A 26,915-nucleotide genomic window follows, 5' to 3' on the forward strand; every position below is an offset into this window, starting at 1 on the left:
TGTGTGGAAATATGTAGATTTTAACGACTACAAAATAGTATGTGTCTTTTGGAGTTTAGGCAACACCAGTTGTTACAAACACAGATCTACGAGTATGTACAGATACGGAAAAAATCTGGAGTTTCCTTATTGTATAAGTTTCGCCTACAACACACTGCGCATGCGCAGTAAACAAGAACCCCTATATGCTATTTGTGGACAGTCGTGTGACATTGTTGCCTAGATACAGGTGGACTCCCATGAAGACTCACTCCATGAAAGAATTTTGAGTAGAATAAGTACTTAGTGCGTATGAGAATGCGTAATATTTCTTTTTTATTACGATTTTGTTGAGACGGGCTGTTCGCTCTTTGTAACGCCTGTTCAATCTGGTTAACATTTTAGTGTAACTTTAATGGATCAGTCGTGGAAATGAAAAGTGCTGTAATTTTAAGTATGCTTTTTATGATGTACACAACAAACACAAACAGCGAGAGTAAGATTATTCCAGTATTCATATTAAACAGTGTAACGTACACGAATTTACAACATGAATACTTAATACTAAGACTGGGGAATTCTGCAAAACATAACCTATAGAAAGTGTTGTCTGAGCGGTAGTTGTGTTTATGCTGATCATCATGATGACTTGCAATGTTTGGACCTACCTGTCTTTAGTGTCAGTCCAAAGACAAGTGCACAGCACATAAAATAATTTTCACATGCAATTTCTCATCCACTCAAATGTGAGCTCTGCTAGACATATTTTCACTCAGGGACACCAAGATTCAAGGGGCTTTCATAGAACAATACAAATTATCCCAAGCCTACCTGTGTGCCCCCAATCCACACAGCATTTGTTTCAAAATCTCTCTTATCACTGCATAAATTAATAATATTGAAGTGCTAGTTTCTTTAATCTTCACATAAGTTTAACTTCATCTTGTTCCTGTTTCACATCTAGGTATTGCGCAAACTGAAAATTAATAATTAATGGTATTTGTGAATTTAAAAATGGTGTCGTTCTAATTATTTTATTCTTAATGTAGCCAGAACATCATGTTTATTTCTTAGTAGGTAATAATGTTAATTTCACATATCTAGTATTTCAATGACATAACTTTAATCATAAATCATCCTGGAAGCCTAACTTTCTTGGTATCATGTTCGATAAGGATCTTAGTTGGCCTTTTCACATCGATGACCTTCATAATGCTTTAGACTCAATAAGGGGGGCAAAGACTAATTGGGATTTCCCGGTCTCTGATCGGGTCAAAAACCCTGATGGAACTGATATTTAACCCTTGTGGTGAATTTCGGTGAAGTCCGGAGGGCCTAATTAGTCAAATCCACTCTCCTCACCTCCACGCTGGGGCCCCCTGGGATCTTTTAAGATGCGAAAGAGAGAGTGGTGTGCGGAAAGCAATGGGAAGCTTCCGCATTTATTTATCCCAAGAAGAATAGTATTACAAATAACTGCATGATGAGTTTTTCTCCCGTAAAAAATTCCGGACGTAAACTATCCCCCCAATCGGATGTCCGGGTGGGGGATACAGGAGAAGGACGATTCATGCCAGAACATGAAAAAGAAGAAAGAAGACTGACGACTGCAACTGGAACAGGAGCTACTCTGCAGCCAGGTAAGTTGGAAAATTTGAAGAAAGCAATAAGAACAAACAGAGTGGATGTGATGGGAATATCAGGAGGGAGGTGGGAAAATAGTGGGGAGTTGCAAAAGGAGGCTAGCAATAGCGAAGGAAGCTTTTAATAGAAAAAGGAACATCTTCTGCGGACCTTTGGGAAAAGAACTAAGAAAGATAGTAAAGTGCTTCGTATGGAGTTTAGCATTTTGTAGAGCAGAAATATGGACATTACGACGAAGTGAAGAGAAGAGAATAAAAGGATTTGAAATGTAGATATGGAGAAGAATGGAACATGAGAATTGGACAGACAGAATAAGAAATGAAGCTGTGTTGGAAAGAGAGGGTGAAGAAAGAATGATGTTGAAAATGATCAGGAAGGGGAAAAGGAATTGGTTGGGTCATTGGCTGAGAAGACACTGCCTACTGAAGGATGCAATGGAAGGAAAGGAGAAAGGGAGAAGAGTTGGGGGCAGAAAAAGATCTGAGATGATAGACGAGAATAAGATATATGGATCATATGAGGAAACAAACAGGCAGGCAGAAAATAGGAAAGATTGGAGAACGCTGGGTTTGCAGTGGAAAACCTGGACTTGGGAGAACAATGAATGAATGAATGACTGAATGTATTTTTTGTTACGGTTAAAGACCGCAGATTATGTAGAGGAAGCTATTGCATATCTGGCGAGGATAAAGCAATTTTGTGCATTAATCAATGCAATTGCCCACTTTCTACTGTACTATTTCATCTTCAAGTTTTTTTTATTGTAAAAATCGGAGATATGCTTCCCCTTTACCATTTTTGATATCTTCATTCGATTTTGGTATGCCTTTTTTTCTCTTTTGCCTATAATTTTTAGGGCACTAAATTCAAATGCAGCCTTTTTTAAATATATGTAAAGTTATTTCATTCTTCTTCTATGTTTCCTGAAATTTTGATTTGTTGAAAGTGTTCCTTTATTCTACATTCATAAAGCCATTGAATACTACTATCTCTCAATAAATCTATTTTAAATATAGACTTAAGCCTATTATTTTCTTGCTTGAAATTTTTATTCTTTCTTTTATTCCATGGTTATGGTATTCTAATAGGGGATACAACTAAATGATAATCCGTGTCTAATTCTTATATTTCAAAGTGTTTAATATAAACAATTGAATGCTTTGTTGACGTGAAGACACTTCGAGATATACGAGTAGCTTCTAGCCACATAACTTATCCTTTTCATTTGGAAATTTGAGAACTGTAACATAACACTCTCACTTATAGCACTCTGGTAATTGCTGGTACACAATCACACAACATTTAGGAGCCATCTGTGAATAAAAGAATATGGATAAATTAATTTCATTTTAAATGAAAGTCTAAACTTCCATCATTTCAGTTCCCTGAATGTATTTTTCTTTTAGGTTATACTGTACCTATACTAGAAGTAACCGTTACTATGCGATTCATCTTTTGATTCCTTTTCAGACTTCACTTTTATGATTCACTTATTTTTAATAGTTTGGAGACGTACAAGTTACCATACTACTGTCCGTCCGAGTGGTTATTTCGCAGGGTCGTCCAAACAGGGGAAATCACATAGCAGTTAGGCCTACTTACTTAACTGTGCCCTTTCTTTTAAATTATTTTAAACAGTTGTATAATACTACGTAAATTTCCAATTCTGTACAGCAAATATTTGCAGAGAAGAGTATCCACTAGTTCTTACAGAGAGGACAGGAGAAACGTTTGGGGCAAACCGGGATGCGACATAAGCATTCGGCTGGACAGTAGCTACCCATTTATCCTCTTCGTAGTTACCAATCAGTGTATTACGAAGATTTTAACCAAGAATTACACTTCCTTTTAGATCGACAAGAAGAAAATGACAAGATGGAAACGCCGATGATGGTGGAGGCTTCGAGCAGCGACCAACAGCGGGCATTTAACAACTGGAATGCGGAGTGGGAGAAGAGAGTCAGGCAGGGGGACCCGCAGAATCTGAAGAATTTGGAGGCTGGACTTCATTATTTCCAATTCGATAGCCGGGAAGGTACAGTAACTGTTTACATCCCGAAGTATACAATTGCTTTCAGCTATGCACAAGCAGCTCGTGGATACCTAGAGTGGCGCAATCAGCTAATCGGCCGCCATTGTTATTCCATTTCAACACTCTTGGGATAGGAATATTTAAAGTAAAGCTCAATTTAGGCAGTGTCCGTGGCCCTTAAAATTAAGAGTAGGTTATTTGATTCTGACTTAGACTATATTATTTCATTCCTATACAACTGTAGCATATACGACAAATAGCGAGCGCTGCGCTGGAATTGCAATGACTGATTTGTCGGTTTTCCGGCGCAAAGGATTGTGGTACTCTGGATATCTACGGACTCTGTGCACAAGTTCAGGAGACTTGAATTCTTATTAGTAGCGAATATGGCATTTATCCAGAGATGTCATGTAACCAGTTCTCACTAGTCGCCCGATTCACTTGTTGAATTAGTCACAATTCGTAGAATCTATTCTTAAATGTTTGAAGTTTAAAATACATTAGGTTCTTGAGAGAAAGCAAGAACATTAAACATTTTAACATGAAATTCTCTAGCTTTTTAATATGACAGTAAATATAATCGTATCATATTTTTAAATCGTTGTTTCTTAACCAAGTGTGCAGACAGTCAGAGGAGGAATACAATATCGACGGCCCATTTAGAAAAGAAAACAACTCAAAATTTAAAGTTTTGAGAAACCTGAATTTTGAAGCTTCATGTTATTGTGAAAAATCATCAAAGGATTGTTGAACTTAATCCAAATTGAAATCATGGAAATAGGCCTACGTAGATAAATTAACATGGAACAACCTAAAGCTTAGTATTCATATCATGAAATAATGTTATTTAATTACTCTGTCTATTTAGAATCCCCTATAGAAGATTTCACTTTAAGAAAAAAGCATTGAACATATGGGGCTATTCCATCAAATGACCAGTTGCCATAGAAACATCTACCTATCACATAGCTTGTACAATGTACAGAGCGATCCAAAAGTAGCGCACATCTTAATAGGTTTCTATGGATGAATAAATGGGTAGACCTTATTATAACAATTTTTTTGGTATACCGTCTGTATTTATGTCCTAATACCTTCACATATATTTATAAAGATGAATTTGTTACATTTACTTACATCAGGTTTAACTTAAGTTACATCATTTTTCACAACATATGCTGAAAATTGCAGCCCCGTTCAGTAACGCATGTATAGCTCGCGCAAGGAACGATTACCGAAAAGCAATGGTGGCGTTGCTGTCTGTTTTGACGTGTGTATGTAGGCACGCCGAGGGGGCGAGAAATGCTGGTCGATTGAAGTACTGTCTCTTCCAACAAGATGAACATATGAGCACACAGTTGTGGAAATGAAGAACGTAGCAAGAGAAAAATTTGAAGCTAATTAAACGCGTAACATATGTTTATGAATGAAATAATAATACCGTGCGATACAAGTCACGTATTCACATGCAACGGAACAAACTAAAGTCGTGATGTAACTATCATAACGCAAGACTCGTTCTATAAATGTCATTTCTCTTCCGACTGTACTCTTGAATATCATTTAATCTATCTCATGACCTTTCCTGTTCGCCGCTCTTCCTTATCGCATTGTTTCATTCGCATTCCTTCCTTCGGTATTCTCTACTTGCGAGACCTATACCACGGTAGGTAGGCTATAACACGGTACTCGCCACGCGCAGACTACGAGGCAAGCCCCGCCCTTCTCTACGTCATCCGTTGTACAAAGTGTGAAAGCTTACGCGCCACAGACATGCATTAAAAATGGAGGAAAACAGTAACACTATAATATATGCATACACGCAGCAAAATACAATGAGCACCATTACTTAAAACATTGGCGTCTGGCTACGGAAATCTCCATAGTTAGGTGGCCAGCTGTAGGTGTCGGGGGCCACGGAGATTTCTGGTTTTACGTAAGGGTTTGTTTTGTCATATGTCAACTTTTGTAGATTAAGTCACAGGCTTTTAATTGTCGTAACATATTATTGAATAGGAAGTTTCTTATTACCTTTGGATCCTTCTACCCTCCTTCCCCTAAAAATTTATAGCGTACAGACACATTCACAAACCGTCAATAAAATTTCAGTTGAAACTGTCCCTGAATGAGGAAATTATTCTTTAGAGAAGCCGTCTAAGAGTATGGACATGCAATTCTGGAAAATTAGTAAAACACGGCATTCTCGTGAGAATGGTAAGTGAGGTCATAACAACGTATATGTAACATGGAAATATACTCATATGCTACTGAAGGAAAGAGATTAGAAATAGACACGATATACACTTTCTGGAACCGAACTTCTATCTACGGCATTTTCTTGAAAGAAAGACAAGGGTTTACGGTACAATAAGAAGCAACAGAGAGCTTCTGAAGTCTTTCGTTGAAGATGAAAATAATTTAACAGTAGAAGAGAGCGTATTATATAGGGAGGATGGCGTCTTCTTTAGATTTCGAAATACGAAAGAAGAGAGGAGTTAGGATGGCCAGCACTTTGTACTTGGTGACACTAGGAAGAAAGGAAAATGCTAGAGGAGGCTGTGTGAAAGCTCTCTTGCATCATTCAATAGAACAAATATGTACACAGAGTAAGTCAATATCTGTTCTACTATTCAATTCTGAGAAAAACTATAAAATGGAGCAGAAAAGTTGTGTTGTGATTCCTAAACTGTGCTTTAGGATCTATAAATTAAAAACTCTGACATGAAGCTGTTATATAAGAATAGGTCTATCTTGCTGGAAACAGCTAGCTACTGACGGAAATGATTTAATCTAGATGTCATAAGATACTTGTAGTTGTCTCTCTTCAGTTCCTCAAACAGACCTCGAACACTCTTTATAAAAATCAAAAATCCTTTCTGAAATGGCAAAATAACTTTCTTACCACTACACGCATTAAGTTGAACAATTGAAATAATTAATCTTAAACTTGATCCTGTTTTTCAGTTTCTATGCCGTAGATGATCTTTAAATTATATTTAGTGGCTGGCTAGAGTTCAACACATCGAATCCATCATTAACACATTTTATGAATTCTGATACATGCTTTTCTTCGGGAATAAGGTGCAAAATGGTTTTGGATATTGTATTAGAAAGAACTTCTGCGACCTTTCTTACATTTTGCTTCTCCATTCCACACAGAGTTAAATGATCATTTTGTATCTTGTATGTGTATTTCAGATCTCTTTTGTTGTAATTCAGAAGTTTTAAAAATGTATTCTCATTCACAAATTTCAAAACCACTATCAAGAAGATCGTTTCTTAAGAATTTCAGCGCATGTGGCACATCACAAAAAGCCCATATACTTATTTCAGGAACGTTAGTATTCTGAAATTGGGTTTTATTTTGGACACGACCCAACTTTAACAGAATCCACATATTACGCGGCCCCATGTCATTTACGAATCCTCTCATCCTTAGGCCTATATTCTTCAATTCATATACAGCAGTATGAAGAATGGCAGGGGTTACTGCGCTGTCGGATCGTAAAATATTATCTATAAGAATGCGTATCATCATTTCCCACGGGGCGTGAAACGCTTCTGTCAAGTACGCTTTCGTAAGCCACTATCCATGTGAACGTGGTGTAGTAAGCTTGCCGGTGACGTCAAAAGCTCACGATTCGGTCGTGACGGGATCAAACATGTTTGATTTTCAGTCGTAAGCCGCCTGGCTTTAGTGAAGCAAGATGTCTTAGCTTTGTTTTTAGATTTAGTAAGAGTGATACAATACAATTTTTGGAACTATAGGTATCAAATAAAACATGTTCTGTACAATCCAACATTGGGCGAGTATCGGGATCGTGATAAACAAGCAGCAGCGGATAAACGAATGTCTGCTACCCTAAATATACCAACATTTGGACCGAAGGAATTTATAATGAAATTTAAAAACTTGAAAAGTTTTTTGCCAGGAAATGAGGAAAATTTCTGAGAGTGAGAGATCAGAAAAGTCTACCGATGAGATCTACAAACCTAAAGCTGCCTGGTTAATGAAAATAAACTATTTCAAGTGACATTCTAGTTCTGTTTTGGCAGTTATTGTTTGTTTCATACAGTTTTTGTGTCATATTTTGTTATAAGAAGTCGAACTCGCTCAAACAAATCTTCAAATTGTACCTCTGTCATTCTTAACGAATTTTTTAAATCCTCAGGATGATTTTTAAGTTCTCCTTCAATAAATCTTCAAGCTCCCAAAGCTTTGCGTTGTAGTGTCCACTGCCTAACCCACCATCTCCTTCTCTTGTGTTTTCTTCTTTGCAAGAAACGATTTCATTCGCTGAAACTGAACATATAACCCAGCCGTCGGCAATTTTGTACTCGCGATGACATCACTGGACACAAGCCGCAGTACGTAAGATGTAATATTAGTCGAGGAGTATAGAGCACTCCGTTCGGATCCCAGTGGCGGACTCTCAACCCAATCATCTGACGTAGACTACACAATATTGTTTTATAGATGAACAGATTGTATTGTATTTCACCTTTATGTTTGCTGTGCTACAACAACCTAGGAAAATACTTCACAAATTGGCACTCTTAATACAACTCGTAAATTTTCGTCTGCTAGTCACGATCTTTGTTTAGATTTTACAAGTTTTCGTTCAGAAAAAAATTGTTCGGAAATATATCGAATGTAGAGACAAACATAGCGGCTATGTAGGGTTGCGGCAGGCAACCTATGATAATACTATAGATATTTTCTATGGAGAGCATTTTAAATAATTCTAAGCCAGTCTGGTGTGTTATACAATGACAACGTTTAATGTCCTCACTTATTTCCAGCTCTCTTAATATCACGTTAGTCCACCTAGTAGACTTTTTTAAAGTCGTATTTCGAGTCCCGTATGTTACTATAGATACTAATTACTTTCTGTTCTGATTCGTTTCTTCTATATATTTTCTTCATGCTTGGCATAACTTTTCTCTTATTGTATTTCCTTCGAGTGTAATGACATCGAGCAAATATTCTTATACAGAGAGATAATTCGTAACTCCGCGGATGAACATTACCATTTATACTGCATCAATATCTGTGTTTTCACCTGAAACGAGAGATTAGACCACTGTTCATGCATCTTTGATTTTATTTCTCGTTCAGCTAGTGTTTCAATATCCCTTATGCTCCTTTGTAATGTCTGTGTGGATAATTTCATACTGTTAAACACATCAGATTATTCGGGACAAATAATGTTAGCAACTTTATTCTGACATGTTTTAATGAATTGTCTTTTATTTTAGCACTTCAATGATTTTGCGATTTGTATGTATGTATTGCGAGTAATTTTACGGCTGTCGCCGTCTCCCGCTTCTCAACTTCCAGGTACTCCGGTTTTGACAATCGCCCATTTGTAGACCCCTGCAGATCATATCCTCCTGAACCTCCTCGCTCCATTTCTTCATTGGCCTTCCTCTTCTCTTTTTTTCCGGGGGAGTCCAGTTGAAGACCTTATTAGGCCAGCGGTCGGCTGACATTCTCTGGAGATGCCCATACCATATCAGGCATTTAGTTTCCACTGATTGTAAGATATCTCCTGATACCTGCATTATATTTCGGACATCCTGATTCCTAATGTGGTCCATCCTCGAAACTTGACAACTACGGCGCCAGTAATCCATTTTTAGAGCCAACAATTTCTTCTTCATCCTGTCTCTCATTTCCCAAGTTTCAGATCCATAGGTACATATACTTTCTATTATAGTTTTATATATACTTGTCTTAGTTTTCCTTGTTACCTTGTCATTCCACAGGAGTGTATTTAATTGTCTTATGGCCCGCTTTCCTTGGCCAATCTTATTATTATCTTCATCACTTTTGGCCTGACTGTTGAGGGTAACACCCAAATATTTGAATGATTCAGAATTTTCTATTTGTGTATCCCCAGTATCTAAATTTACCTTGCTGCGACTACCCACAACCATGTATTTTATTTTCTTGAAATTAATTGATAGCCCCCCTTCCTTATTTTGCGATTTCCAAAGCAATAATATAACTTGCATGGAGTTCCCTTTGACTCAGTTTGTTCCATCATAATTTAATACTGGAACTGTTATTTGAATTTCGTTCTTCTATATTTTAATTGCTTGACTCCGTCTAGCCCTACGAAAAGAAAATTATTTTTATACTTATTTTCTACTGCATACATTTCCGTTTACAATTACATTGGATATGTTCATGCTTACCTATGATTTCGTGATAATCTTATGACGTGTCGTAATGTCGCTAGATGTTTGATTTTTAAGTGTCTATTATAATTTTAGAACAGAAGAGGCGTCTACATTGTCACCATATGCACACCTACTGTTCCTCCCATTCTTCCTTAAACACACGTTTCCGAACAGACGTTGAAGGTTTTGAGAAAGAAACAATCTAATATAATCAGGTATCCACTGATAGATGTCTGTGTACTGGAGTTGTAGGGGAGTTGATTGGAAGGGAGAGAGTGAAGCAAAGACAGTTTACTGCGCTGCCCCTTCGACAGCACTATTGCTAATGATCACGATGACATTTTCTCCGATCCCTGCCATACATTCTTCAGCAACTAACCATGGCTACGTCTCGACTGACTACTTTGTCCTTCCGTGTGAACGGACCACGCTTTCCAGCAAGAAGGAACTGGCGTGGAGCAATCACGATATTTTTAAATTGACGCGAGCGTTTCACGCCCCGTGGGTACACTAGCCTGCTGAACAGTCAAATGTATTGTCGTAAGAAATGCTATGCTGCACTTGCATTTATTATTATTATTATTATTATTATTATTATTATTATTATTATTATTATTATGTCTTTTTCCATGTCAATCGTATTATTTATATTATATTTTAAGATCTCAAAACTAAAAGAGATCAAACCTACATGCATTTTATGGTGAAGAGATGCCTTTGTAATGTTCGAGGAGAAGGTAATGGATATTTAAGTTGTCTTTTAAAATCATAGGCGTTTTAGACAGAGCTCGTAACGTGACTGCTACAGCAACATCTTCGACTTTTTCCCCCTTCAAGTTACTGCTCTTCTAGTTATTAACACGGATTTTTTTGAGGACTGAAAATGGAGGATAATTTAATACTTTCATTTTCAAAAGTCTTAATACGGGCTTCTAAGTGCATATTTTCATGTTTTAATTCCTTCAAAGTTTCTTCTAGCTCTGTAATTTGGTCCGAAAGCATCTCATTTTCGGATTTCAACAATTTTTTTTTTCAAAATATCAATTTTTTCGTGTCAGAGATACTAGGATTAGTGAACACTTGTTCATTTCCATTATTAATTGCAGGACAATAATTTTCTCCCGTGTTCGAGACGCTGGAATCCAACACATTTTCTAGGATCTTTTTGTTATTTCTCCTCTCCATGCGTTGGGTCCGGCGTTCTGAAGGATCATTATTTGATTCGGGATTAGAATTCGGTATAGGCCTATTTAGATGGGGTTCAGCTCATTCACGTAATATCCATTTATGTTTCAAAGTTGGAAGCTCCGTTTTAAGATCCCTTTCATAATAATTTTCACCAAAATGATAAGATCAGACTGTTGCGTTTTCTTCATTGAAAGAATCTTCCCTTTTACACAAATATGCCCATCTTTTCCTACGCACATCTTATTTAGGGAATCTGTGGAAAGTGATACTCGCGCGGGCAGAAATCCTTGTTGTAGGCTGTTTGAGCAGGTAGCAATAGCGCATACAAAAGGCATTTTTTCTTGTTTTGTTTTCGCAATAGCTACTTTCAATAGTACGTCATAATGTTAGTCCTTAGAACTAGACCAATTAAATTTATATTTCAGTTATGCAATATACGGTCGTAGGACATATTTTGACTGAGAAAGATAGCATAAACATTATTTATATTAACATTTTCCAGAAATTATTATTAAAACAAATGACCTTATGATGAAACTTACTTGTATGTACAGAATGAAGTAGCTCTATTAAACCTAACACAAAAATATGTACAATCACTATTTACAAACACAAAAAACAAACAATTTTCACTCAAACCCTCAAACTACTGTAAGACTGGTAATCCCCGCCACTTGGAGTGTACAGTACGATTATTTAGTCCTGACAGTCGCCGGAGATGTGCGCCTAGATCAGGCGAATCCATTTAGTTACGCCAAGGGGTGTATGGGTTATTCATTCGCTTGCCTTCGAAGCGATCGGGATGTCATGCGTGCGGTGGAGCGGCATGTTTCCAGTACAATTAAGCTGTACTGCATTCCTTTACCAACCGCTCGCCCTTATCTCTACTCCGGAACTTTTCCCCTCTTTCGCGTCGCTGAGCTGTCAGGACTAAATAAGCGGTCTGTACAACGGCTGACGCCAGAGACAGAGGTTGCTACCGCGCATCCAGTTCATGACATGTACCGTGTTATACTTACAGTGGCATGTACGAACTCTTTTTACCATGTTTGCGGCCACTTTTTTGAGCACGCGTACACTGATGTTGTTAATCTCCGTTGTTATGGTACTCTTTAGTTCCTCCAGAGCGTGCGGTCTGTTTTTGTATACCCTTCCTTTAAGATAACCCCACATAAAGAAATCTGGGGACGTCAAATAGGAGGTCATGGACGCTACAATCCTCGAAAAATGATACGCTCACCCAAAAGCTCGCGCAAAAACTGCATGGTTTCATTAGATGTGTGACATATGGCACTGTCCTGCTGGAACCAACAATCACATTCATCACTGTCAAGAAGCGCAATAAACTGTATAATGATATCTATGTACACAACACTGGGCACTGTAGTTTCAAAGAAAGTGGAGCCCACTATACGACGACGTGAAACGGCACACTACACTCCAATTTCTTTAGAGTGTAAGGGGGTTTCATGGAACACATGTGGATTTTCGGTGGACCAAATTCGAGAGTTTTGACTGTTCATGTAACCACTAAGGTGAAACCACGCCTCACCTGTGAAGAACACACGGTCAAGCTCTGCAATTCCATGGTTGTCAACTAATGACCGCAACCATGTAAGCTACAGTACACTACGCGATTTTGTTTATTAGGCTCCTTGAATTCTTGAACACTGCGTACATGATAACCACGAAAATGTAACCGCTTCATCGCTCTCTGAGCACTTCCACATGAACTCTAAGAGTGGAGCTCAGAGTCTCCGCGAACGTTTTGAAGGCGAACGCTCCATCACATTTCTCACCTCAGCCAGTTTAGCAGGAGTTAAAATGGCCGGTCTCCCGGTTCTCTTCTTGTCTGCAACTGATCCACATTCCCTGAAACTGACGATTACTCTCGTTATGGTCGAATTGTTGGGCACTACCACATCCGGATAATTCCTGCGAAATTCGTCTACAACACGTGTACAAGGACGACTGGAAAAATAATGTTCAACAACGAAACCTCGTTGCTCTTTGGAAAACGACATGTTTGCCGAGCAATAAACAAAGAACTATTGCAAGCGTCAGTGTATACATACACATCACAATGACGACAAGGTTTGTTGCTGTAGCAACATGATGCGGTAGCCGATAGCACTTTCCAACTGCATTACTCAATATAGACACCATAATTTTAATGTGAGCGACTTTTGGAGCGCTCGTATTAGGCAAGACCCATAGGCCTATAATCAATGCTTTTTTCTTAACGTGAAATCCTCTATAATTACTTTCTTCTCGCAAGATCTGGGAGTTATCTTCGGCATGGAGTTCCACCTCCTTGGCCATCAAATATCTTCATTGAGTCATTCCACTTCAAACAGGACAAATATAAAGGAAATTTAACCTTGATGTTTTTTATTTCTGTCAAATTTTTTGTTCGATTGAAGGAACAAAAATAAAATTCAAGGGATACAGGGTTACATACAATCTGTGAAATCATATCTTTGTAATTTCTCAGTCGTAGATTGGCTGTTAATTTCGCAATGTTTCCACCATCAATTAACAACTTTATATTCTCATGATGACCACACACATACAGACTGAATGAGTACTACTCGCTCCAGGAAGCACACATTGTTTTGGTCTTAGTTCCGCAAATTTTTAAAAACTAATTTGTATGTCTGAATATTTAACCTTAAAAGCTCAAAATGTTTCTTTTAAATCTGATAACAATAATCTTTTCTGTTTCTGTACTTTGTGGCCGTCTTCTTTTACAGAAACGAAGTTTTACTTTCTCGCCATGATGCGACTTATATCATTATTAGTGTAATTGTCAATTAAGTACTTTTTCCACTATGGATGTGTCTAAAGTTTATCCAATTCTAGATTCTGGATTTGAGAGAATTCCCCTCTCTGCAGCTAAGTTTTTTGCAACACTGATCATGTGATTAGATGCATCACAGTGTTCCCTAATTTTACTGTATGACCACTCTTCAAATATATAGTATTGACAGAAGTCAATAGTGTTTCCGAAACACTCTGGTAGCTTATTAATTATGTCACCGCCACTCTTCTCATCTGGTGTTGTTTCTACTTCCTTTTTTCTCAACGCGAAAAATCTTTTCCTTATGTGTCTGTTTTATTTTCTGATATTTCTGTTAGGGATAATTCTTCTGTGATAATTTCTTCTTCTTAATTGATGTCTCACCCTTGACATCAAACTTTCATTAAAATTATCAATGTCCGTCACTGACACCTCTGACACCTCTGAATTATTTATCAATTTCCGAATTGCCTGTTGTTTCTTCTTCAATGTTCTGGACACTAGAACCGCCTAAGATATCAACACTGCTGGTTTGAACAGCACTTGATTCACTAATATTTGACATTAACAAAATTTTCTTACGACAATTTTCACAAATCCTAAGATTGTACGACAACTTAATGTGTTGCATTTTCAATTTTTAAGCATGTTGGAAGTCACGCACCTTAATTTCCCTTTCTTAAACCTACGACTATGATTGCTTATTTTGAAAGGATTAAAACACTGATCATGTCTAGGTTCTGTTATTACTCATTGTGATTAGCCTACACACTAATTGCACCAACTAAAAACAATAACAGAAACTACGCCACACACACTCGCGGTAATACTATAGTACAGTGTTATTAATGCCCTAACGTTTGAAAATCTCGGAACAAACTGAAGAGAATTCATTCCGCCTTGGACCTGGATTAGGTATGGTATTGTATATCCCAGCCAATCTTCTCCAGACATAAACAAATAGGACTGACAGTCGCCAGTGTGATGTCGCATGCCAGACTTCAGCCAACAGTTAACAGTGTGCCGCTACAAGGGATTAAGAGCGCAACAGAGCTCTATGCGCGTATTTATTTAGTATTTTTTTACTCTGTCATTTATTGCTTTTCCACTATGAAATTTTGGTCTACTTACACATAATTAAATGGAGAACATGCTGATAATTTAAAAATGGTATTCTAAGTTTGCTAACATTATGAACAACAAAATTAACCTATATAATAATTATGGCATAAAGTACTGTGAATACATAAAAATGGAAAGTGATTATACACAGGCTAAAAGCCTGATATTTAACCTTCCAAATGAAACTAACCTCGATTTCATACGATACACATAATGGGAGAAACGAATGTTTGTATATGCCAATGTGTACAATTTTTCAATAATTTTGATGCTGTATAGATCTCAAAATAACCAGAACTGGGGCCAAGAAAAATAATATGGGTCTCTTATTTTTACCCTTAGAAAGCATACAAGAAGTTTCAAACAATTCTAAAAATATGAGATCAAAAATTTGTCCGGTCTGACGTGGAATGACTCCATTGCATATAAAGCCGACACCTTTACATTTATACTTTGCTCCAAAACATGACGCCCTTCCTTCACACCTTTCACCACTTAACTGTAGAAACGAGCAAGGGGTAAAATTTACAAGTGTCTAGCTGTAGCAAACAGGGGTCTCAATTTCTGCGTGTCTGATGGGTCGGGAGAGATTGGTCGAGATCGGTCGTCTGCCGTTGTAAGAGCCATCTCGTGTATGTGTATATATACGCGTATTAGACTGTGGTCTATATCGTGTAGGCCAATGCCATCATCCTGGCGGCAGCCTTCGAAATCTCATAGAATTGTCTGTGTTTTTTCTGTAATTTGTTAAATTTGTTTCTCTATTTATTTGTGCTATTTAGATGTGTATTGATATAATGTAACTAGTAATAACCATACTTTTTATGTAAGTTTTGTGGTTCCTCAGTTTTCTTATAAACGTAATGTACAAACTCATAAGAAAGTAAAGCATGTTGTGAAAGTAAGCAAGTCCTTCAAGTGCGATTATTATGACGCGCAGTTCAATCATGTGAAGAATCTTAAAAGGCATGAAATTAAAAAAAAAAAAAAAAAAAAAAAAAAACATAATATTGTATATAATAGGTTTAAAAGTGACAAAATCTTTAAATGTGAAATGTGTGATGCTCAGTAATCAAGAAAACAAACTCTGAAATAACACGAAAGTCAGGTGCATCAGTTAGAAGCAGTGACGCGTAAGAATGTATCAAAACATCATTGCTCTCTTTGTTCATATGAAACAACCAAATGTGAATGATTAAAACATTATAATGAAATTCATAATATATCACAACTAAATCAGAAACATTTCTAAACTTAGAAGAAGTTCATAAATGGAAGAAAAACACAGAAGTGGAGACCAGAGAAAACTTTATATACAGTAAGTTAGAGCGTGTCAGAAAACAGCAAGTAACATTAAGCATCACTATTTTTCCTGTTACCACAGTTGAGTATTACATGCCTACGTGAAACAGACAAAGGCATATATACAAATACAGGGCAGCAAAAATTAATGCTTTTTGTCCGGCCAGTATGAAAATAAGAGAGTTGGAAGTTATAATTTACGGACACACATGTTGAGCATGGAAGTGACCTTGGCCATTTGTTTCTCTCTTCTTCTCAGCGCCTGGAAACAGCCAGTAAGATAGCTAACAAGATACCATTTGACACCATATTGAATGAGATACGAGACTCTGTCACAGAATCCAGTTTAGAAACAGTACATCTCTTAACTAAAAAGGACTGTATAATACTGAGAAAGCCTTCAATCTTTCGGAAGAGGGGATGCGTAATGCTGGATACAGGAAGTTACAGAAAGCAGTGATCAGTGTATTCTGTATTATAAGTAGGGAAAGGAAGTTCATGTATTTGCATATTTATTCTCTATCATTGTTTGAATATGCTGAAAGATTATCTACATGAATCACACATTTCTGAATACAATTATATTACTTTTATTGTGCATTAATGTGCATATTTTGCCTCTATTTATAAAAGCATCATATTTTAACATTTATGCAGGGAACCTGCTTATTATGTATGCTTATTTGTCTTTCCCTCATTTTTAAAAGTATGTAACCTTGTAAACACGACTAATTTATGTTTATGAATTTTGAACATAACGATGGCGCCCCCATAGGGAGCCTCTTGAGTTAGCAATTAGTATTCCTTTACTGCAGTCTTGAGCAGATTTCGATAGAACAATATCCAGTTTAACATCAGTTCCAAAAAAATGTAGGAGATAAAGTGAATGAGAAAACAGCAAATATTCTTTCCAAAAACCCTGGATATTATCAACTTAAAGAAATTCAAGATATTCTCGAAGGAAAAACACCCCAAAAACCAACAAAATGTTCTGTAGAACAGCTCACAGCTTTTGTGCAAGTCCTTCTTTCTTCTTGTGACGTAGAACGAAATTTATCGCGCTACAAAGTTATGCTTAGAGACAACAGGCAAAGAATGACAACAGAAAACATACGACACTGCTTAGTTGTGAACTGTAACAGCATAAATGGAACATTCAGCAATGAGGCTAGCATTTCAAAATCCATAGACTAAACGTAGGTTACCTATACCTTATTATTCTGTTAAAATAATCTCAGACTGATAATGAATACTTTGTAGCATATTTATCAACAATTTTTACGGCATAATGCATACATATTCTTCACATTTTTAGGGCATGAACTTCCTTTCCCTGATTATAAGCCACAAGGAACTGCTCCTGACATGACAGCACATTTTTTGAAAGAAGAAGATTTTGTTCTTATAATACAAAGCCCAGGGAGAAATTTTAAAAACATATGGCTCAGAGAAAGTAATAATTGAGGGCTTTGCCGGAAGAAAGGCGGATAGACCTATATGCCCTTCTTCGGAAAAACGGTTTAAAATGTAGTGAATAATTCGCTAATTATAATAGCGGAATTTTGTTTGATTGTACTGTACATACCTGCAGGAAAGGGCTGCATGCGTGTATAACATTTTATTCAGGTGCGTTTTAAAATCTTAGATTGCATGTATCTCATTTAGCCATATTGACGTATACGCCCTTTTTCCGGCAAACCCCTCAATTATTGATGGTAGGGCCTACCCATGGTATGGGTGATTATGGATTTCAACTTATCGCAATAATGACAGTTGATGAAATGAATCAGGGATTTCCAGGGACTTTCTTAATATCTAATAGGACAGATGAAAATGTGCTATCTTTTGTTTTTTAATTGTGTTAAACAAGAAATTGGTATCCTGGCCACAAAATCTTCATGAGTGACATGAAAGAAGAATTTTATAAAGGTTTACGAAAATGTCCAGCTTTGGCATAAAATTTTTTGGATTAGGACTCTAAATTATACCGGGAAGCTAGAAGGTGAATGAAGAACTTCCAAGTGCCTGGGCAATAGATATTACTACAGTGCGAGCGAGAAGTTTCTCCGCAGTGCTTCTGTAGCCACGGTGCAGCCGAGAATCCACCAGGCAGAGAATTCAAGTGGCAGCACTGGCCACTAAGCATATGATTGACTGGGGATGTGAGGTTGTCAAACCGGAATTAATGGGAAAATGTCAACTTTCTACAAGATTACGTACCAGCTGTCTACAGGATTGCTACAACTAATGGAGCTGCGGAGGGAATTTTGGATCGCACTGTATAAAGCTTGGGTAACTGTGATGGGCCCTCCTGATAAACGCTTGTTTTACACTTGGCACATCGAAAAAGTATGGAGTAAGAACATTAGGAATAAAATAAACGATTTAACCTAGCAGGCAGTAACATACAAGTATTTACGAGTTCTTCACACAGAAAATGACGAGAACACTTATGCTAAACTTTTGGTAGGAATCCTTCAGTATTTAACAGGTGATACTGAATTATCATTATTTTTTTAATATTTTACTACTACTGCATGAAGAACGTAGTGTGTTGGGCCTGCTGCCGTAGGAAATAATTGTGGTATAGATATTAATATGCACATAGAACGGATGCAACGTAGTGCTCTAAAGCACATATACCTACACTGTAAAAAAAACAAGAAGACTAGACAAAGACATATCAACTCTCATGAAATTAACCAGAGATAGACTATTCGACAGACTGACCGTTTTGAACAAAAGAGAAATACAAAAACAAATCTGATATGAGCAAGCCAATCCGCAAAGAAGTTCTAAATATTTCTCTGTCACTTTTGCAAAGAAAGGAAACAGATCAATAAAATATATGTACAGTTCATGTTTCTTTAGTGTTGTTGTTTGTTTGTTATTTAGTAATATTGTATTTGTTAAATTCGTTTCTTCATAAGACAGTTTATTCATTTTATCCTAACATTATCTATGGGTGGCAAGATTTATGTACAGTGATGTACAGTTCAGCAGTGTAAAGTGAAAAACTGGTATCTACACATTCATTTGTAGATTGGATTTAAATGGTGAGTGACCTATATGGTATTTCATAACATACTATTAATGATGTTCTTATATTAATTATTTATGTTGCATTTAATCAATTTTTTGTGGGGATATTCATATTATGTTAGTACAATATAGGAACCTTACATGCAGGAAACAAGCATCGAACCAAAATCACACATGCGCGACTGATTTCACTCGACCCAACAGTACAATCGTTAATGTTTTATTGTACAATCATTACTTATTAATTATAAATAAGATACATTTTAGAAGTGTAGGTCTAAAAGCAATTGGCGTACAAATGTATGTAACACTTATTAGACCACTACACCTATTCATTTCAAGAGAAACACAATATCTGAGACTTAGAATAAATCGACGCCTAATGTCAAAGGACACTAACTCCAAAATCACAACTTTACAGGGGAGGCAAAAAACAGTTTAATTGTGTACATTTTATTGTTACTGCTTTAATTTAAGAGATATGTTGATAAAATTTAAATCATATATATATCAAATATAAACCTAAAGACAATACAATACAGTACATATTTTCTAGAAATATTTTAGTATTGTCTTAAAAATTAACACATTTTGGAGATAGTGTTCTTTGTTACTAACGAAGCTTTCAATTTAGTAGACAGTGTTAAAAATAAATGCCAAAATATTGAATTTAAACATTTTAATAAGAAATTATAGCTATTTGACAATGCAAATTAATAAATTTAATTATTGTGGTGAGCAGCAAATATCAATTTCTTCTTCTTCATAAAGGAATATTACCTAAACTTAGAACATATCAGTAAGATTATAAAAATACCAGTTAATATTATTTACACAGCATAAAAGCATAATATTATCATTATTAGATCAATTTATACTATTATCTGAAATAATAATTTTAACAGTGCATTTATAAAATAATAAAAGAGCAAAGTTATCTTCATTTTTACATTGCATTTTAGAACATCAGTGTTTTTAAATATTGCTAATGTTACTTTAATATACCACAGCTGATGAGGGTTTGGACGAAAAAGTTATTCAATTAATGATCAATTTATTTAAAAAATAATGAATTCTACAAATTCAGTTCATTTAAAAGTCTGTCTGCACGTAATGAAAAGAAAACACACACTTAACTCAGAATTTGTGCCCTAAATGACATTGAATAAAATTATAATATGAATATATTATATTATATTATATTTGATTCAGTATTTTATGTTTTGAATAGTATCAATATCTACACCTCTCATATAAAAATTTGAAATTTCCTCTTAATGTTATAATCACTCATTGCTCTTCATTTTGAGTACTGTATCTTATATTACGATTTCCTGTTCTCCATTTTTAAACTATTGTAAAAGAATTGGTAATTTCCTGGTAAAATATTCTGTTTACACAGTTGCAATAGATTTTTAATTTTCTAATCTTGTATATTTTTAGTGCTCCTTGATGCTTTGGTTTAAGCTGACGATTATCCAGCCTAAATCCAAGTGTAATCTTGCTTTGTACATTGAATTTTTGGAATTCTTCATCATACTTGTATTTAAATAATAAGTGTTCACTGTTACTTTTCCGATACTGGAACCACACTATATCCAGCCATCTTACAATGTTTCCGTTAGTGTCAACTTTCTTGTTCTTTATTAATGTCTTCTGAATTTCTCCTACATAATTAAATCACTCTGTTTCACTTCTATTTTTGATACAGCTTAAAGTATAGTGTATCACCCTGATGGATCAAATATTTCTGTATGTTTGGTTGTTTTTTTTTCAATGTTCGCGTGGACTGTGTCCATTTGTGAATGTCCTGGTTAAAAAAAATATGTTCAATTTGAGGTATGTCAAAAACATTCGCAGCGTAGAGGAGCATGGTTGATATAAGCACAGTCCTCCACAAGTATCGAACATGAAATAGAACCTTTTACCATTCTGCAGTTTTTTCATTTGAGCAAAGAGACGTGATGGTACTACTGCAGCTTCCCTTTCTGCAATTATCTCGTTTCATATAAAATTTTGTGCTGTTCTGTTGGCTACAGCATACACGGTCAAATTATATAGGCCTACAGCTAATCTACGTTTATAAAACACTCATTCCATTTTAAAACTTGGATTGTAGCGCACAGCTTCGAAATAAAATTAAAAAAAGTAAAGAACGTTCACTGATGCCATAATTTTGTAATTTTCTTTTACTTGAGCTGCTTCCTTTCTTTCAATGTGGGACTGACGAACTGCCTCCGTTTCTATCTTCTTAAGTTCAAACATGTGATCATATTTATAACATTTATTGCATTGATGCTTTCTGGGATTATGAAAAGCTATATTAAAATTATTTTTGAAAATATGACGTTAATATGAAAGGTTTTCTGTCTGAACATTAGCATTCCTGAATTTCCCTCCCCCCAACATTTGGGCTCATCATTGATCCGGATGCACCGCAACCTTAGGCTTACTGTGCTACCTATGTTTTATCATTTAATACCAATTCATCAACCCTGTTACCTTGATTAAGGTGTACAGTCCAGATATAGAACGTTTATTACAAACTGTAAACTTCTTACAAACTGAATTGATTTAAGAATGCGTGTTCTATTAATAAAAAAATTATCAAATCTTTAACAATAAACAGTATGGTGATTGTATTACATTCTTGGTTGTATGTTCTGAGGAAGTGTCACCAATAAAATCTTAGAAATGTTAAATAATTTAGAGACAAAGAACACTATCTCAACTCAGTGTTCTTCTAGTTTATATTTTATTATTGTCAAAGAAAACTAAGTCTAGATAGTGTTGTTTGACACTCAGCATCTGTCTAAATTAACACAACACTATCTAAAAAAAAAAAAAAAAACAAAAAAAAAACTATTACTTGTAGAGACATATTACTTTCACACTATTATAAAGGCTACTTTGTACAACATGATACTACAAATAATTCAGAAAGTCGATTTTTGGCGATAGTGTCCTTTGACACTAAGCCGTCGAAATGTCAAAGTGTTTTGTAACTAATTCTATAAGTGAAATGAATTACTTTATAATCGAAATTGAAACGTTTATCTCTCTTCAATAGCACAGAGCATACAGCTGATCGCGAAGCCCGACCTCTCTATGACGTCACATGGAATGTTTGAGAGCGACATTTCTATTTGTCTCCGAATCACACATTAGTCGATGGTAGCCAATGAGAACTCGACATACAATATAGCTAGCTACACCTGAAAATTTCTACTCCTCACAGCGCGACCGATCTCGACCGATCTCATCCGACCCAAATTAGACGTCTCTTGTATGCTACAGATAGACACTTATATAAAATTTAGTTGAGTTGCCAATTCCTGAAGTCATTATCACATTGTATTTATGCCACGCGCCTAAGGGTTAAGAAGATAGGGATTTACGAGGGTTTACAATTCCAGGAAGAAAGACCGTCATATATTTTGGTGCAAGGTATACCCTCACCATTATTACAATCAAAAAGCGTCACATTCCAGTACAGTGCCCCGAAAACTTACATAGTGCGAACACTGGATGAAAGATTAAGTAACAAAGTTTACTCCGAAGACCGTTTAATTGCACAACTGGACAGTATTGCACAACACAGCATGACCTAATAGTCTATTGTAATGTAACGTTTATTGTTATAATTGTAACTAACAATAAAATTACAAAAATGGATAAGCAATAAAGAAAACTGGTAATGTTTTAGGCCCATATTCGAAAAATTCTGGGTTAAAACTCCGTGCCCAGCCAATTTGACTCATGTTTTTCATGGTTTCCCTCAGTCACGAAGGCATATACTGGATTGGAAATTTGCATATCATGATTCATAACACCCTTAATCACCAATATCATGAACATTAAAATAAAATCTAAATCAATTACATGAACACAAGCCATTTATAACACACGACAATAAAAACAGAGTCAGAACAAAAGTCCATGGCCTAGAGATATACCCAAAGATCCTACACACGTGATACGATCATAGATGTTAGTGTGTATGAATAAACTTATCAAAAGAGATGCCAACTGAGAATAAGTGAAACAGGAGAAGGTGGTTATGGGATTTTTAAGTCAGGTAGGATAAATTTAATTTTAGACAAAATGAATAACACGACCTCAGAATAGCTCGAAATTAACATAGGAGTGAAACGGATTTGCGGTGTTTCTCTTTTTCTGTTTATAATGCACACGAAAAAAATTATTCAGGAATGGAGAGCCATGCGATATAAAGACTTGGAGATAAACAGATATTTAAAAATATGTTAATTAATATTTGTGGATAACCTAGTTTTAATAGCACCTACAGAAAATGTTCTACAATACTCAGTACATTAGTAAAATATCATTGCAAAATATAACATGGAAATAATACAGAAAAAGAAAGTTTCGCCTTCTGGCGAAAATAGCTTGTCCCTAGTAAAATATGTTTGGAAGACAAAATTTTAGAAAGAGCAAATGATATTACATATATTGGCTACAAATTAACATTTGATAATTATTTAGAATAATGAGCAAAACTGTAAAACACTCCAAGACTATGTAAATGATCAATAGAGTAATGAAACCTTCCCTGGTACAGAAAAGCACTAGAATACGACTTCAACAAACCCTGTACTCTGTTATGGCAGTTCTTTTTATTTTATTGAGTTATTTTACGACGTTGTATCAACATCTCACGTTACTTAGCGTCTGAATGAAATGGAGGTGATAATCCAGGTGAAATGAGTCCGGGGTCCAGCACCGAAAGTTACCCAGCATTTGCTCTTATTCCCTTAAGGGAAAACTCCGGAAATACCTCAACCAGGTAACTTGCCCCGATCGGGATTCGAACGCGGACCACTTGGTTTCGCGACCAAACGAGGTGACCGTTACTCCACAGGAATGGACTTATGGTAGTGAGGCAAATATATTAAGGGGAAAGAACAGCTAATGAAATAAGATTTATGCGAAGAACGGTATTATATAAAAATGAGACCATAAGCGCAGCGATGAAGTAATGGAAGAACTCGGCCTGTAATCAATACTCAATTTCATACAAAATATGAGAACAATTGCATGAGACGTTTGCGATGTATGAGATCCCACAGAATCCCAAAAGCTATGCTTCACTATCTATCTTAGGGGAAAAGATTTCTGGGAAGCCCCATAAAGAGTTTGAGAGAAAATTACTCTTTATTATGAGATCTAATAGACCACATGACCTAAAACTTGTATGGATGATGATGAAGTCAGGTAGATAGATGTCTTTGGAAATGGTTCTTGTTGTGCAGTAGTGCAATGGAACAAATGCATAGTGTGATTGTTTTGGTTTTGCCAATCCACATTGCATATGCAAGGAATTTCCGCCATCGAGTACAGTTAAGAGAAAAATATTATGTGCTGACAATTAAGATTATTATTGTTTTTACCAAGTATGCTAATTTGGAGCTTTATGCCATGAAGTCCTGAAAATATGCTGCATAGCATGCTCAATAGTTAATATACACAGGAACGCCTGAAATATGAAAAAAAAAGGTACAGTTAATTTTGTATATTCGTTACTACTGTCGTTCAAAACATGTACAAAATGATTTTGTATGACTTGAAAATGGAGAGTAAATTATGCAGTTGAATACGTATCCTCGCCTTACTACTAGGTCTATGTCATTCACTGAAAGCAAGTGATTGCAGTGACACATGCATAACAATCAAGTTTATTTTGCTTCTTGCAGACTTACCAGGATACATGGAAGACAAGCCAGGTACAGTACCCCAAACCACGCCAGCTACCATGACAGAACCAATCCCAGCTCACATGTTAGATCCCATGCCACCACCCGTGCCACATTCCGTGCCACCACCCGTGCCTCCCGTGCCACCACACGTGCCATCACCCGTGCCATCACCCGTGCCAGCACCATCATTACAGAACCCACCAGAAGAAGAAGATGACAATAGAACGAAGAGTTTCTGCTGGCGTTGTTTAAGGTATTTATTTTGTGGGCTACTTCCCATGTCGAATCGTAGGCCAGCATCCATGCCAGCGCCTATGTCATCTCCCATGATAGATTCAATGCCAGCTCCCATGCAAGATACCATATCAGTACCTATTCCAGAAACCATGTCAGCTCCCATGCCAGAACCAATCCCAGACCCCATGCGAGCTTCAATGCAAGATATCATTCCAGCTCCCATGTCAAGTCACATACTAGATCCCGTGCCAGCCCCCATGCCAACTGGAATGCCAGCTCCCACGCCAAGAGCAATGAGCCTCTGGTCTCGTTTAAGATATAGGTTTCGTGGGCCAGCTCCCATTTCATTTGACATGCCATTTCGCAGGCCAGCCCGCATGCCATCTCCCATGCCAGATCGCATGACACCACCATATTCCAATTACCTACCAGCAGAAGATAGGCACCGAATAAGGAATGGCTGGTGGTCTTGTTTAAGATATATATTTTTTGGGCCACGTCCCGTACTAGATGACGAGACATATTACACGCCGGCACCTATGCCAACTTCTGTGACAGCATCCTTGCCAGAACCCATGCCAGTACCCAGACCAGCACCAATTCCAAATGATATGCCAGGATCCATGACAGCTCCCATGCCAGATCCAATACCACTACCAGTGCAAGATTCCATATCAGTGCCTATGCCAGGTCCTATGCCATTACCCATGCCAGCTTCCATGCCAGCAGAAGATAGGCACCGAAGAAGGAATGCCTGGTGGTCTTGTTTAAGATATATATTTTTTGGGCCACGTCCCGTACTAGATGACGAGACATATTACACGCTGGCACCTATGCCAACTTCTGTGACAGCATCCTTGCCAGATCCCATGCCAGTACCCAGACCAGCACCAATTCCATATGATATGCCAGGATCCATGACAGCTCCCATGCCAGATCCAATACCACTACCAGAGCAAGATTCCATATCAGTGCCTATGCCAGGTCCTATGCCATTACCCATGCCAGCTTCCATGCCAGCAGAAGATAGGCACCGAAGAAGGAATGCCTGGTGGTCTTGTTTAAGATATATATTTTTTGGGCCACGTCCCGTACTAGATGACGAGACATATTACACGCCGGCACCTATGCCAACTTCTGTGACAGCATCCTTGCCAGATCCCATGCCAGTACCCAGACCAGCACCAATTCCAGATAATATGCCAGGACCCATGACAGCTCCCATGCCAGATCCAATACCACTACCAGAGCAAGATTCCATATCAGCGCCTATGCCAGGTCCTATGCCATTACCCATGCCAGCAGAAGGTAGGCACCGAATAAGGAATGCCTGGTGGTCTTGTTTAAGATATATATTTTTTGGGCCACGTCCCGTACTAGATGACGAGACATATTACACGCCGGCACCTATGCCAACTTCTGTGACAGCATCCTTGCCAGATCCCATGACAGTACCCAGACCAGCACCAATTCCAGATGATATGCCAGGACCCATGACAGCTCCCATGCCAGATCCAATACCACTACCAGTGCAAGATTCCATATCAGTGCCTATGCCAGGTCCTATGCCACTACCGATGCCAGCTTCCATGCCAGCAGAAGGTAGGCACCGAATAAGGAATGCCTGGTGGTCTTGTTTAAGATATATATTTTTTGGGCCACGTCC

At 37.0% G+C, this 26,915-nt stretch overlaps 1 protein-coding gene across 1 annotated transcript; it reads left to right on the top strand.

The window, feature by feature from the left end:
• The first annotated feature begins 735 nt into the window (after positions 1–735).
• On the top strand, positions 736–25,763 carry LOC138715765 (tetra-peptide repeat homeobox protein 1-like). The gene is made up of 4 exons (XM_069848812.1): positions 736–1,619; positions 3,476–3,658; positions 25,010–25,691; positions 25,760–25,763. Exons 1-4 carry the CDS (start codon positions 1,460–1,462, stop codon positions 25,761–25,763), a joined length of 1,029 nt encoding a protein of 342 aa, XP_069704913.1. The 5' UTR covers positions 736–1,459.
• Positions 25,764–26,915: the final 1,152 nt, after the last annotated feature.

This window comes from Periplaneta americana, chromosome 15 (assembly GCF_040183065.1).
Source record: "Periplaneta americana isolate PAMFEO1 chromosome 15, P.americana_PAMFEO1_priV1, whole genome shotgun sequence".
Taxonomy (NCBI): domain Eukaryota; kingdom Metazoa; phylum Arthropoda; class Insecta; order Blattodea; family Blattidae; genus Periplaneta; species Periplaneta americana.